The sequence below is a fragment of the Babylonia areolata genome, chromosome 2, assembly GCF_041734735.1.
Source record: "Babylonia areolata isolate BAREFJ2019XMU chromosome 2, ASM4173473v1, whole genome shotgun sequence".
Lineage (NCBI taxonomy): Eukaryota > Metazoa > Mollusca > Gastropoda > Neogastropoda > Buccinidae > Babylonia > Babylonia areolata.
In genome coordinates, this window is record NC_134877.1 from 4,154,171 (window position 1) to 4,169,399 (window position 15,229).

At 41.3% G+C, this 15,229-nt stretch overlaps 1 protein-coding gene across 2 annotated transcripts in view; it reads left to right on the plus strand.

The window, feature by feature from the left end:
• The window catches only part of LOC143296558 (autophagy-related protein 9A-like), a 47,227-nt gene extending 39,158 nt beyond the window's left edge, over nucleotides 1-8,069 (plus strand). For both annotated transcript variants that reach the window (XM_076608592.1, XM_076608584.1), the window contains exon 22: nucleotides 581-8,069. In XM_076608592.1, coding sequence (XP_076464707.1) covers nucleotides 581-901 — 321 coding nt within the window. In that variant the 3' untranslated portion in view covers nucleotides 902-8,069. The remainder of the gene's footprint in view (nucleotides 1-580) is intronic.
• The last annotated feature ends 7,160 nt before the right edge of the window (nucleotides 8,070-15,229 follow it).

The window sequence follows — 15,229 nt, forward strand, 5'->3', positions numbered from 1 at the left end:
GTTAATGTGTTTTTGTTTTTTTTCTGTCCTTATGGGGTGATGGTTACAGTATCAGCAGATTTGTTTTTTCCACATTGGTGGAATGAGTAGTTTGTTGAGTAAGAATGATAGTAATAATGATGCCATTTGCTACCAGTTTGTGCAAAGAAAAATCAGTGACTCATGATAGAGTATTGTCTGATTGGTTTGCCAAATGTGGTGTCCATGTTTTTCATGCATGGTGGTAGAATAATAATGCAGTTTGTTGAATGATAACAACAGTGATAATGATAATAACAATGATACTGAAGATGATAATGATGCAGTTTGTTGATCAGTGTGTGCAAAAAAACAAGACCAAAAAAATCAATGATTTTTTTATAAAGTATTTATTGGTTTTACCATGTGCAGTATACATGTTTTTCTTATGCGGTGGTGGAATAATAATGCAGTTATTTGAATGATAATGATGATGGTGATAATGCAGTTTGTTGATCAGTGTGTGCAAAACAAAAATCAACAATTGTTGATAAACTTTTTTCTTTTCTTTTTTTTTTTATATATTTTTTTTATTTATATTTATATATTTTTAATATCAAAGGTGGATGAGTGCACGAGAGAGCTGATGACCAATGAGATGAACATCAACGCCCTCTTCATGCACGAACTGCGCTGGAGGCGGAACACCAGCGACTACCTGTCGTTGGAAGACTACACCCGCGCCATCTGGCAGTCCTCTGACGGGAGCGCGGTGGGGAGCGCGTACTGCCCGGCAGGAGGGCAGCAGGGTCACAGCGTGATGCCGGGCATCACAGAGGAAGGGTCTGCGGACGACGAGAGGGAGGTGGACACGTCTCGCCTGTCCCCCCTTCCCCCTCCTCCCCCTCCCCACCTTCCCAGCTCCAGCCAGCTGCCTTTGTGATGGCGGGAGAAAGCTGGTGACTAGACCTTTTTCTTTTTCTTTCCCCCCCTCCCCCCCCACCCCCCCGGCCCCCACCTACAGCCTCCCAGCCTCACTCCACCTTCCCTCCAGGTACAGCCTAGTGCACAAATCGTGTTGCTGCTTTGAGGTGGTCTGTACAAATTTATCTTCAGTTCAAGAACAGTCATATTTAGCTTTGCTTCAGGAACGGTTGGAGGTGATCTTTTATGATGTGGATTTGCGTAGGTAGAAAATCCAAAATGGCGAAGCCCTGCCTTTTCTCTTTTCTTTTTTTTTTTCTTTTTTTTTTTTATAATTCATTTGATATACCTTGAAAACAGTTAAGGTATTCTCAACTCCCTACCGTACATCTGCTTTGTATTGTTGTGTTTTAATCATAGTCATTGTACTGGTGTGTATCTTGAACCAGTGAAAGGATGTTTTCGTTGGTTGTGCATGCTAGATGTGGTTTTGATGTGGTTTCTTATCCTTGCCTTGTCCCTCTCTCTGTTCTTTTGGTTGGGTTCAGATTGACCCGTGGCTTCAGTCTGGGCATTGATCTTTGTATGTGTGTGTCACTGTGTGTGTATCGCTGTATGTGAGAGAACAAGAAAAGAGTGCATGTCTGATTTAAACACAAGCGTATCATCAGGGACTTTTAATGTGGTTATTTCAGTGGTTTGTGAAAAAAATGATGTGCTGAAATTTTTCTCCTAATATCATTGGTTGATGCTTCTCTCTTAGTTTTTTTTTTTTTTTTTTTTCGTTTTTTTTTTTTTCTTTTTGGTCTGTTCTTTGTTCCTCATTCCTGTCTTGGTTCCCACTGGCTCATTATTCACTTTTATATAGTAGTAGTAGGCCTCCTTCAGTCATGGCTGACCATGGATAGAGTATACCCGACCTAATGTCTAATTGGGCTGTCTGCTTGGACCAAGCAGCGTCGCCTGTGACTGTAGAGACTGATGCGAGAGAGACAGTCTCTGTCGCAGCGGTCACATGTGTAAGCTGATGCTGGTCTGTCGGCTGCCGTCCCTTTTCTGCGAGCTTGCTTTTCTGCTGCAGCAGCTGACAGTTTGTCCTCACCAATCCGTAGCTGATTCTTGAGAGTGCTTCTCCATCTGTTGCAGTCATCTGCAAGGCCCTCCCAGGAATCAGTGTTGATCTCAAGTGCCTTCATGTCAAGTGAAGGCACTTGAGATCAACACTTTTATATATGGCATGGTAAATGCTAACACTGTTATTGATTTCTTGATATTTCATATGGGCTGCAGGATTCTTTCAGTGTGCCAGTTGCTGTGGATGTGCTTGCTGCTGTAAACAACAACAACAACAAAAAACAAGCAAGAAAAAAAATTGAAACCAGAATTTATCTGAACACTGCATTTGTTGTCGTTGCTTTGTGACATAGCTTTCTGACTTCAACTAAACCTTCACACAGATGTGGTGTTTGTTTGTTCCAAGGGTGAGGCAGATGTCACTGGCCATTGATAGCAATGAGGGTTACAGGGTCTTCTAATGTTTCATTTGGATGTCTTGGGAATTATGAGCTCTTATTCATTCTGTTTGTAGACTTATATTTATTGATGTACATTTATATATATTTTTATATCTGCAGTTTTACGAATTAGTCTTTTTCACTCTTCTTTCATATTTTATAAAGTCTCATTGTACATTTTCTTTCACTATCTTGAAGTCTTTATCATATTCAGCTTTTGTAGCATTCTGTTTTATTCTTAAAGGGATTTTTTTACCGGTATTTAATTTCGGTTGATCATACGTCAGTAATTTGGTCACATTGGCCAAGCGTTAAGATCAAGGACTTTGTACAGGCAGTATGATGTTTCCATTGATGTGTGTGTTTTATTTTGGGATTTTAACTTGTTCATGATGTGTGTTTACACTAAAAACTGCTGTAAATCTAAAGTCATTTGCTCTGATGTAGTTTTGCTCCAGGTTTGCGTTTTACTGTGTGGGAACAGTGTGTGTGTGTGTGTGTGTGTGTGTGTGTGTGTGTGTGTGTGTGTGTGTGTGTGTGCAGGTATCAAGTGCATGTGAGAAAGCGACAGGTTGCCTGTGTGTGTGAGAGTGTATGTGTGCGTGAGTGTGTGTGTATGTGTGTTTGTGTGCATGTGTATTAGTGTTTATGTGTACTCACACACTCATGCATTTGTTTTCTCCTCCATATTCCATTACGTTGTTCATGTCTGATATTGTAGAACAATTGAATAAACATGATTATTTGGAAAACAAAAAGGAGGGTTTAGTCCTTCAAACGTACTTTGTTCCAGCTGGTTGTAAAACTAAACACACAGTTTCTGTATTAGTTATAACTGTAGCTTAGACTATGTGAGCACATATATTTTTGGTCTCGTAAGCTGCAGTCATAATATTAAATATGGTAATTATGTGTTCATTTATAAAAGTCCAAAGATATTAAAGAGGACAGAAAGTGATACAAGTAAATGTAATTCCCACATGTTTCATCAGTTTGAACTTTTGCTTTTTACAGTATGAAAGCACAAGATATTGGACTAATTTCAAAATAAAGCTTTTTAGAGGTCAGTCTTGATATTTTGTCTGTGTGGGCATTGAATTCATACTTTTTTTTAAAATTCAGAAGTGCGAAAATGTGAACGAGGCTTTCAAAACCAAGTAATATTTCTCATAGGTCTGGTTCTGTATAGTGCTTTTTTGTGAAATTTTGCTATCAGTATGGAACGGTTTTTGGTTGTTTTTTTTCTCTGTTTGAAAGCAAAGAATCTTTGGTGCATGGCATGATAGTGTGAAGAACGCACTACAAAGAAGTAGCTGGTGATTTGATTGATTGTGTGTTGAACCCCAGCAAGTCTTCAGCATCATCCGCTGTGTGACCTTTTTCTCTAAAACTCCTATACTGTTCAGCACATGTACAGTCATATGACACGGCTGTGTACAAATTTATCCTTGCCTTGATGTCCAGCATATTCTTATGTTGTAGAAAGTCACGTGTATGTATGTATGTATGTATATGTGTATACTAGATGGATTTGTATTTTACCACAATTATCTCTTTCATCATGACATGTGGCACATAATTTTTAACGATGTATCTAAAAGTTTTGTTGTGATCTGGTTGTTGCTAGACTATGGTTTAATGTGGTTGAATTTTTCATGTGTTGTGTGTGCATGTGTGTGTGTGTGTGTGTGTGTGTGTGTGTGTGTTTAGATGCTTGAAGCATGGAAAAGGGTTTTTTGAATAACCATATAGGAACGAAAGAAAAAAAACAAGCCAGAAACCACTAGGAATCTGTTGAGCTTTCTGCATCATGATGCTTTGATCTCTGTCTTTACAAGTTCTGTTTGCAGCCCAGTGAAGGAAGGGAAAGTGAAACCATAAATGTTGCCTCATGTGAAGGGTCTGTCAGAAAGAAGAAACTAAGAGCCTCTTGATGCAGAACTGCTGTGTAAACTGTTCAATACACTCAGGTCCTGTTGGGTCTGCTAAAAGGACAAAACCACTAACCAATTGATAGTATGGTTACTTTTAACAAAAATTCCATAGTTCAAGTTCTCCTGTGACAAAAGTAACTCTGGCCACACAGGGAACTTAGAAATTGTATACAGCATCAGAATCTGTAAACCTTTGAAGTAGATATATCGAAGGACAGAACATTGGTCAGGAATATCATTAGGACTCTGAACAGAAAACGCACATGAGCGCGCGTGCGCGCGCGCACACACACACACACACACAATCTTGATAATGCATGATGGGCTTTGTCACAGAATCCAACACTTTCCATAATTTCACCATGATTGTGGATCATGCAAGAAATAGTTTGTGATCTCTTCATCAGTGGTCCATATCACTGAATAAAAAAAATATATGAAAATTAATCAAGCGCAAGTTGAGAAGTACACAGAAAAATACAAACAACAGACAAGCCACCATAGTGACATTCATTCGGCAGAAGCAATGTACGCCTTCAGTACAGATAACTTACGAGTAACAATGTTGGCAGCAGGACAGCGTCACATAAATGAGGTGGAATCGAGCACAGATGCAACATTCCCTTTTGGTACAAGTAATGCAGAAAAAATGTCACAAATCGTGTCCAACAAGTCTTCTGATAAGGATACCATTTTCTGTGGAAGAAATCAGTACTTTTCAGAAAGAGTGGACAAAGGCTTTGCGGATAACAGCTGGAAGTTTTCCTTGAAATGAGAGGTTGGGTCACACCGTGCAACAAGAGGACAAGCCTTTATGTTGCGCTGAAAGTCACAAGCTTGTTGAGTCTGTACCTGAAGAAGGTTCTGTGAAGATAGGAAAGCGTCTGATGCCAAAAGTTTCACAGATTCTGTGATTATTTGTTGTTGTTGTATTATTTGTTTTTTTTGTTTTTTTCTCATTGTTATCAGCCTGTTTTTTTCTCATTGTTATCAGCCTCTGGTGGGTTTTTTTAAAATTTTTTATATATCTCATTTATATCAGCCTCATTGTGGAATGAAACACTTTGAAATTCATTGTGCACAAAGGCAACCTTTTTATTTTGATTTTTAGTATGAATGCGGTTGATAGAGGTAGATGGTGTACCGAGAACAACATCTCATGTTACAAGTAAACAAACTTGGGAGTCGGACTTTCTGTTTTCTTTTTGTTTTCCTTATGGGTTTTTTTCTTCTTATGTTTGCTGTTGATTCGTCGTATCATTTCTTTTTTTTACTTTTTTTTTCCCTCTTTGTGTGTGTGTGGAACCATAGTTGGGATGGTGAGTTTATTTTCAAGCTTCAGTGTCTTATCTGTATGTTTGCGGTTGTTTGCGTGTCTGTTTGTCTTGTTACGTTGTTTAATAAAGCAAGCGCATACAAAACAAAACAAACAGTGGAAAGGCTACCAGGCACACCAAGATCTCATCAGGACACTGGAGAGAAGACACCAGACTACCATCTACCGCCTTCGCACAGGACACTGCGGCCTCCGAGCACACCTGAAGAGTATTGGAGTGGCAGCCACATCCCTATATGATTGCGGCCAGGCTGACCAGACCCCATCCCATATTCTCCAAGACTGCCCCCTGTATGAGAAGATGCGGCAGCAGTCCTGGCCTGGGGGTGCTGACCTCAACACCAAGCTCTTGGGGACGGCAGGCGATCTTCACCGGACGTCCGAGTTTGTGGCATCCCTCGGACTTCGACCCTGACTGCGTAGCTGTCGAACGCAAAGAAGAAGAGGAGGAGGAGGAGTAGAAAGGAAGGCACATAAAGAAGTATATGTCTGGAACTACTAGAATTATGTTACTTGTTAATGCTTGAGAGTGTTTTTTTTTGTGTGGTGTTTATTTTTTAATTTCAGTCTCAGATATCACGCATCATAAGACACTTCAACATGCACTGTTTGAGTGGATCATGTCATCAAGTTCTATTTTAATGTAGGGTTGTTTTTTTGTGTGTGTGTTTTTTGTTTTTTTATGGACAAAAATCATACTGCTCAGACTAAAAACAACAAACGAACGAAACTGGGAACAGTAATCACGCAGAAATAAATATTCAGTTAAACCAAATGAATAAACATTCCTGGTTTTTGTCAAGGATATTTCAAAGACAGAAAAACCGTAATGAACCTTTTTTTTAATGGGGGAGGGGCATTTCTGTCAAGAAAGGGTACTTCCATTACAGAACAGCAACAACAAAAAAACAACAACAACAACAACAAAAGAACAAAGAAACTGCAGTTGTCGAGGCTGATTTCTGTTGTCTTCCAGAGAGCTTCTTCAGGTCAGGTTGCCTGATCCAAGGAAAACACGCTGCTGGAAGAAACCACACTGTTGATATGTTATGTTATGTTCATTGGCAGTGTTGGATCCCACACACACACACCAACAAGATAACTTGTCCCCTTCATGCATGGTCATGAATGGTGACTACAAAGCAGCAGATGGTGGAAATTATATGGGCAATGTTTGTTTCTTAGTTGTTGCCTGAAACAAAACAGCAAGGAATATTGAATGTGAGTGTTGGGGAAAGTGCAATGTAGTTTTTTGGTTTTTTTTTTTTTTTCTCTTTCTTTTTTTCAGTTTTGCATTGATGTTGGTAACATACCGGAAACACAGTGTAGCATGCTGTCAGCTTTGCATTAGTCCTAGTAACACACAAAAAGTACCGTGTAGCATTTTCTCTCTAACTTTGCATCAATGATTCAAAATGGCACGATTTTACAAAATTAATATTATTAAAGAATATTCTCTACAGAATGAAAGATGCTGTAGCGAGAGGTAGACAAGAGCAGGCAAAAGTTTCTTAATGGGACGTTTTGGGGTCCTTATTCAGATCATTGCATGTAAGGGGGGAACGGGAGGATTCAAGGGAATGTGAACCAGATGCCAGGAGCTGTCTGCCTGCTGTTGCTTGTGGTTTTGCTAGATAAACAACCATGTTTTATTTGGTGTCATTGTGTGTATTATTTATCTTCAGTTGGAAGCTGTGATACCATGTAATATGAGATGTCACAGATGGAGCCAGTTATCGATTTGTGTTGCATTTTCTTCACAAAACTTCTTATAACAGATGACAGTAAACTTTCTGTGTTCAGACTGAATGAACTGATGAACTGTTATGTCAAAGGCATGGAAAAAAAAATTATTCTCAGCTGCCATAGTCAAGGCATGTTTGGCATGTAGGTACTTTTCCAAGGACATAAGATATTAGCGAACAAGTTTAGTTTATTTCTGTATCGTTTCCCCTTAGCTTCTCTCTCTGTCTCTCTCTGCCTCTTTCACACACTCATACACACACACACACACACACACACACACACCACACACACACATACACACACACACACACACACACACACACACACACACACAGAGCTGAATATTGAAAACAAACTGAAAATTAAAAAGAGGAGCATGTACTGAAAGAGCATACATCAGCCAGCCATTAGTTTGAAAGACTATGGTTCTTGAAGGATTCCTCTAAGGTGATGATGAAGTCTGCTTTGTTAGTGTTATATAAATTATAGCTTCTTTACACTGGCTTCAAATAGTGTTGCTTAAAAAACGAATGAAAGCCTGAAAACAATTTTGATCAGCTTGTCTCATGAGTATATATTATATATAATATATATATATATATATATTGTGAGACATTTCAGCAGTTGATTCAGCTTGCGCCAAAATAAACCTTGATGTCATCATTTCAGTTTGAAGTGTATGGATGTATGTGTCTGAGAGGGTATGGTAGTATAAGTATGCATGTGAGAATCTATTCTATTTAAACTCCAACCGAACAAACTTGACCTTAAGGGTGTAGGCACCAATAGGTAGTTAAACTCCAATAGAACTGAACTATTATATTGTGAGCCTCAGACAAAAGTTGTGTCTTTGAGTTGTCATTCATAAAACAACTTTTATAAACTCGATTCTGAAAGAGGAAACAAGAACAGGAATTCTATTCTTCATTCAACATCAAAAATGCAGAACAGAGAGAAGGTGATCAAATTCAGAACAGAAAAACTATTTGAGGAAATTTTCATGGACAGACTCTTTGGAATGTCAAATTTCTGACAAATCTGAATGCAAATTTGACACCCATTCAGCTAGCCCTGAGGAGGAACACTGTCACAGCTTCTGAAGTCACATTCTGAAAGAAATGATTGTTTTTTGTTTTGCTTTTTTTTTTTCCTCTTCATGTGTCCATGTTTTTTGGAGCTTTTGAAATTTGGCTCTGTGCGTATGTGTGAGGGAAACTGCATGGAACAGAAAAAAAAATGTTTGGTTTGTATCCTCCTCAACCTCAACCTCAGGCCCATAACTACAAAGTAGTCGTTGGGGGAAGCCTGAGGACCGCAGACGCAACCTCCCTTCTCCATCTGTCTCTGTCGGCAGCCGCTGGCAGCAGCTCACGTGTGTGGAGTCCGGTCCATTGTTTGATGTTCTCATGTCAGTTCTTCCGCTGTCTTCCTCTTCTTCTCCCGCCCTCGATGGTGCCTTGCATGATTGTTTTGGACAGACTGGTGTGTCGAGTGTTGTGTCCAAACCATATCAGCTTGCGTCTCTTCACAGTTGAAAGGAGAGGTTCCTGAGGTCCAGCAAGGTTCTCAGTTCTGCTCCGTACATGTTCATTGGTCCTGTGCTCGATCCAGGGAATTTGAAGGAGCTTCCTCAGGCATTTGTTCTGAAAGGCCTGGATCTTCCTTTCAGTTTCGGCCATCAGTGTATTGTATCATCAGACACTTAAAGCCTGAACCGGACTATAAATGGCGGGCGATTTGAATCAAGCCAGTTTCTCACCAGAGTCTGACACTGTGACGTCGGTGAAGGTTTATTCAAAATAAAAGCCTAATAAAGCTACGGTTTGGCTTCATTTATGGCAGAGAGCGAGATTTGCCTAGCAGCTTCCAATCTAGACCTGAATTGACTTTGGAAAGTACAAAATGTGTCAGCTACACGTAATACAAAATTTGAATGCAGAGAAAAGGGGCGGAGCTAGAGCCGTTTGTGTTTGCGCTAGACGTGTCTGTCAGATAAAAATAGCACCAGCACGTGGTACTGTCCGGTGAGAATTGGAAAGCATGCAGACAGCCCCTCGACGTTGGCAACCGTAAACGACCACATTGTGTGGCAGGAGTACACGGATATCTTTCTCCGCTAACAGTGAGTCGGTCTTTGTTTTGCTTTCACCTCCCACATGTTTACATTTCTACCGGACACGTGCTCGCGCTTTTTATAGATAAACTCCGCCCCTTTCCCTTTTATGGATAGGCTCTAGTGCGCATGCGCAACCGAAACCTTGCTCTCGGAAGTTAAGACTTTAAAAAAAATTTTTTTAGTTTGTATCATCAGACACTTAAAAGAATTATACATATTGCGGATTTTTTTTCACTTTATCCTTTCTCCCCCTCTCTTGTTCTCCACTGTATAGGATGCTAACCTGAAACTTAAATTCAGTTGAGATGTTGATATTTCAACTTTGCTGATATTTCGAGTTCCTGTACACAAAAATTCTGTTCAAAATACCCGTTGCATGGATTTTTTTTGATTTTTTTTTTTTTTAATAAATATTTTAAATAACATCATTTATGGAATGAATCCATAAATAAAAACTGAACTATAGATCATGTTACATTTTGAGAACAATGTATATTATTTGTCCCCAAAACAGTTTTGAAATGTTAATGATCATATGAATATTGTTTAGGTGTCATATACTGTACCATGTCAAACTGACGCAAACTAGGCCAATCGGTTTGCTCTGCCTGGCCAAATTTTATGTGGCTAACAGTGAAAAGACGACCCGTTATTGTGTCAGTACCAAACATAAGAACCCAGGATTTCCTGAATGACAGTTTATTGAAAGACTTTCTTTTCTGCATCCTCATCTTCTGCGGCCTAACAGTACCTGGCATTACTGTCACATCTCTTCTTCCTCCTCCTTCTGCGTTCACTCGTATGCACACGAGTGGGCTTTTACGTGTATAACCGTTTTTACCCCGCCATGTAGGCAGCCATACTCTGTTTTCGGGGGTGTGCATGCTGGGTATGTTCTTGTTTCCATAACCCACCGAACGCTGACATGGATTACAGGATCTTTAACGTGCGTATTTGATCTTCTGCTTGCATATGCACACGAAGGGGGTTCAGGCACTAGCAGGTCTGCACATATGTTGACCTGGGAGATCGTAAAAATCTCCACCCTTTACCCACCAGGCGCCATCACCGTGATTCGAACCCGGGACCCTCAGATTGACAGTCCAACGCTTTAACCACTCGGCTATTGCGCCCGTCTATCTCTTCTTCCAAATCCCACATTTGTTGCCACACCCAGGCTCGTTCTGCCACAGTCACTGCCTGCAGTCCACTGGGTGATATGAATGCCTGGCTAAACACCAGAGAAGGCCCTGTACTGGCGTCGAGTTGTGTCAGTAGTATCTGTTCTGTTTCAACATCAATATGCATGATGCAACTGGCTAAATCCTCTAATGGAAACTTGCTTCAACCAGGAATCAGATTGTCGTCTCTCTTAAGTACACTGAGTTAGCATTCTCTCAATGGAAACATGAAAGTAGGGCACATTAGGGCCACATAATTTGATAAAAGTTTTTTGTTTTTTTTTCTCCATTTTCTTTTCATGATGCTTGGTGAGGATGACAATGTTCAAAAGGAGGTCCATTGACGGCTGCAATAGCTGGGTGGTAAAAGAATTGGGACTTTCAATCTGGGGATCCCAGGTTTGAATCCTGGACACAGCCTCTGGTGGGTAAAGGGTGGAGATTTTTCTTGTCTCCCAGGTCAACAGATGTGCAGACCTGCTAGTGTCTGAGCCTCCTTCATGTGAATATGCATGCCGAATATCAAATACATACTTTTAAAGATCCCATAATCCGTGTTAAAGTCGATGGGTTATGGAAACAAGAAGATGCCCTGCATGCACCCCCTGAAAACGGAGTATTACTGGGACGGGCGCAATAGCCGAGTGGTTAAAGCGTTGGACTGTCAATCTGAGGGTCCCGGGTTTGAATCACGGTGACGGCGCCTGGTGGGTGAAGGGTGGAGATTTTTACGATCTCCCAACATATGTGCAGACCTGCTAGTGCCTGAACCCCCTTCGTGTGTATACGCAAGCAGAAGATCAAATACGCACGTTAAAGATCCTGTAATCCATGTCAGCGTTCGGTGGGTTATGGAAACAAAAATCAGGTCAGGTCAGGTCATTAGATCTGCTACTGGTAACCTGTAATCCAGTACAACCTGTTCAGGGTCGGGTTGCCGGCGACTAAACCGGCACTCCCACCGCTCCCTTCCGGGACTGGTGAGGCGGGTGGCTAGACACCCTTATGGAGATCCATAAAAGGGCGTTGGCTCAGGAGAGCCACCGACGGCTATCTAGCTCCACTGTGCTGTGTGCATGCCACACGCAGTTGGCCCCCGGGGTGTGTCTACCCATGCATGCGAAGGCTGGATCCGGCAGAATCTGCGGAAGAAACCTATCGGTTCAACGGAGAGGAAGGCGGTTACAGCAATGCACTGTGGAGTGCAGAGAGCAAGATGAGACACCGAAAGGATATCTTGGTCATCCACTGCATCCGTGCTCATCCTCCAGTCGTCTCGACTTAGTCTTGCCACTGGAAATTGGTTGACCCGGACGAGAGAGTGAGGTTGACGTTGCGCAACTCCTCTTCACTTTAAACAAACTCATCGCGCAAGTCATCAGTCATCCAAAATGACCTTTCATCCTTCATCATTTCATCACCCCCAAGTCCTGTGGCGACAGGCGAGCGACGAAACGACAGGTGTGGGTACACTGGCAGTCGCAGTCGCAGACCTGCACGCAGGCGGCTCAGGCCAGCTGAACCACTTCCACACAACATGCCTCAGGAAGCTACTAAACATCAAGTGGCAAGACAAGACCCCGGACACAGAGGTGCTCGCAAAAGCCACCCTTCCCAGCATCTTCACCATCCTGATGCAGTCCCAGCTTCGCTGGGCTGGACATGTGGCGCACATGCCAGACCATCGGCTGCCCAAAAGGCTCTTCTATGGCGAGCTGCAACAAGGGAAGAGATCACACGGAGGTCAGAAGAAGCGCTTCAGAGATACTCTGAAAGTCTCTCTGAAAGTGTTTGATATCAACCCTGACTCCTGGGAGGAATCTGCAGTGGACCGTGACAAATGGCACGCTGCTGTGCACAAAGGCGCCAAGTTGTGCAAGGCCAACAGGACTGCTGCAGCTGTTCAGAAGAGGCAGGCCAGAAAGTCACGGGCAAACAAGCTCCCTGACAATGGTATGCCTGTCTTTGTCTGCCCCAACTGTCAGCGAACATTTCGTGCGCAGATTGGACTATTCAGCCATCTGCGCATTCACAGATAGATTCATGAGCATCCTCCCCCCCACCCCACCACCACCCTCCCCCCATCCCCCAGCTGGATGACAACGATGGTCGTCATCGATCTCGATGGACACACACCATGGAAACTCGTGTACATACGAGTGAACGTGGGAGTTGCAGCCCATGAACGCAGGAGTATTACTGCCTACATGGAGGGGGGAAAAATTGTTATACAAACCCACTAGTGTATATGAGTGAATGTGGGAGTCACAGCCCACAAACAAGGAGGAAGAAGAAGGAGGTACATTTATTTTTTAACTCACTCAGTACGGCCAGTCCTCTCTTCTCCTCTACACAGACCCCTCGGATGTCCAGTGGGTGTCTGAATGACCCAACCTTTAGCTTCCGTTGTAAGAATTGTGGTATTCTTTGTCAGCATTCACCTCTTCAGTATAAGAGCCTTCCTCTTGCAATATTTTGATGATGGTAATTGGGGTGAAACGCTGTTAACGTTGTCTCTTTCGCCGTTCGTATGGAGAGAGTTAAACTACACATGTCAAGGTTGTGGACATGAATGTGAGAAATGGTTGGTTTGTGATGTTTTTTAAGGGTATTAAAACAGGTCATTTCTCAGTGATGCTCCAATGATAATAATAATAATGATAGAGGGAGGCTATCTTGTGAAGAGGTGGGTTTTTAGGCCAGACTTGAAAGAGCTGAGTGCGGAGACCAACAATCCTCTTTAAGTGCCCAACACCTCTCTTCCAATATGAGATCACCACAACTGTTTTAAGATTTTACGTTTTATCTGATTAAAATTAAAAATTAAAAAAAGGGTGGTGGGGATAGGGGGGAGGGGGGATGCTTTCTGACTGACAACACAAAAAAAAGGATACCATACGCAACTCTCCTGCAGAATCTCTCACTTGGCCACTATGATAGTATCTCCATTTTTTAGTCTTTGCCTCCATTACAAATAAGATGTGAACAATGAAATTGTACTGTGACATGAAACAGTGTTGTTTGAAAGAAAACTGAAAAAAAAAAAAAAAAAAAAAAAAGGGGGGGGGGGGGGGGGGGGGTGGGGTGGGGGGGGGGGGGGGGGGGGATGAAAGTTAAATTATTGTAGTTTCAGGATCAGCTGCATGAGAGTAATGTTATAAAGAATGGGCAGAAAAGAGTAAATTGACCATCTCCACATACAGAAAATAGAAAAAATGAAATGTGTTTTACATCATATGTAATCAGATTGTGTAATTTAGACAAAAAATGTATTTTGAAGCTTATATCAAATGGATCGACTGACTGCATAGTTTGGCAACATTTATAAATTACTGGATAGCATCCATTTCTTTAAAAAAAAAAAAAATTAATTAAGAAAAAAAAGCAAGAACACAACGGGTTTCTCCAGAAAAGCACAAATAATATCTTACTGTAAAAAATATTTTTGAAATGTAAAAACTGTTCAAAATGTATTAAATACTGTGATGAGTTGGGTGTTTCTGAGCAAAAGATGAGCTTACAGTGTATAATTCAAATCTCTCTCTCTCTCTCTCTCTCTCTCTCTCTCTCTCTCCCTCTCTCTCTCTCTCTCCCTCCCTCTCTCTCTCTCTCCCTCCCTCCCTCCCTCCCTCCCTCTCTAGCTCTGTCTCTGTCTCTGTCTCTCTCTCTCTCTCTCTCTCTATATATATATATATATATATATACATATATATATATATATTAACACACACATGCACACACACATATTCATATATATACACATGCATGTAAGCACCAGGCACACACACACACAGACACACACACACCACACGCGTGCGCCCGCACGCACACGCACACACACAACTTGACCTGACTTCATTTATTGTCATGAAACCCCAAAAGGATTAATAAGCTCAAGGAAAGAACAAAAGGAACAAACAAATAGTCATCTAAGATGCATGCACTCAAATACATATTTGGAAGAAATGTTACTAAGAATGGGCAGAAAACAATGATTACGTTGACTTGATCTCCACATACAGAAAACAAAAAAATGAAACCATATTTTACATCATTGGTAAACAAAAGTACAAAACACTCTCACTCTCAGAAATAGAAACAACATATTCACACAAGATGGAATGAAGATACATAGGCTGTTAACGAACAATGAAACGCAAACATACAAAACATTGTAACAAATGAACACATATGTACAATTCAACTGGCTGTGGAGTTATACATTAAAAAAAAAAGAAGAAGAAAAAAAAGACACTTGCCAAATGTACATGAATATGCATCTGCATGGCTGGTACTAAAAAGCTTAAGCCCTACCCTTGGTTAGCATCAGTGCCAGGTTTAATAAAAATTGTATGTTTCGTCTGTATTTCATAAGTAAAATAATGTATATTTTGATTTCTTTTTAAGTTCAGCTGATCCGTATGTCCTTTTTCTTCTCCACTGTGCCTTCCATGTCAAGGTTGCTTTGCGTTATGTGTGATTTCGGCCTTCAGTCACTAGACTCACGGGAGTGTGAAAAA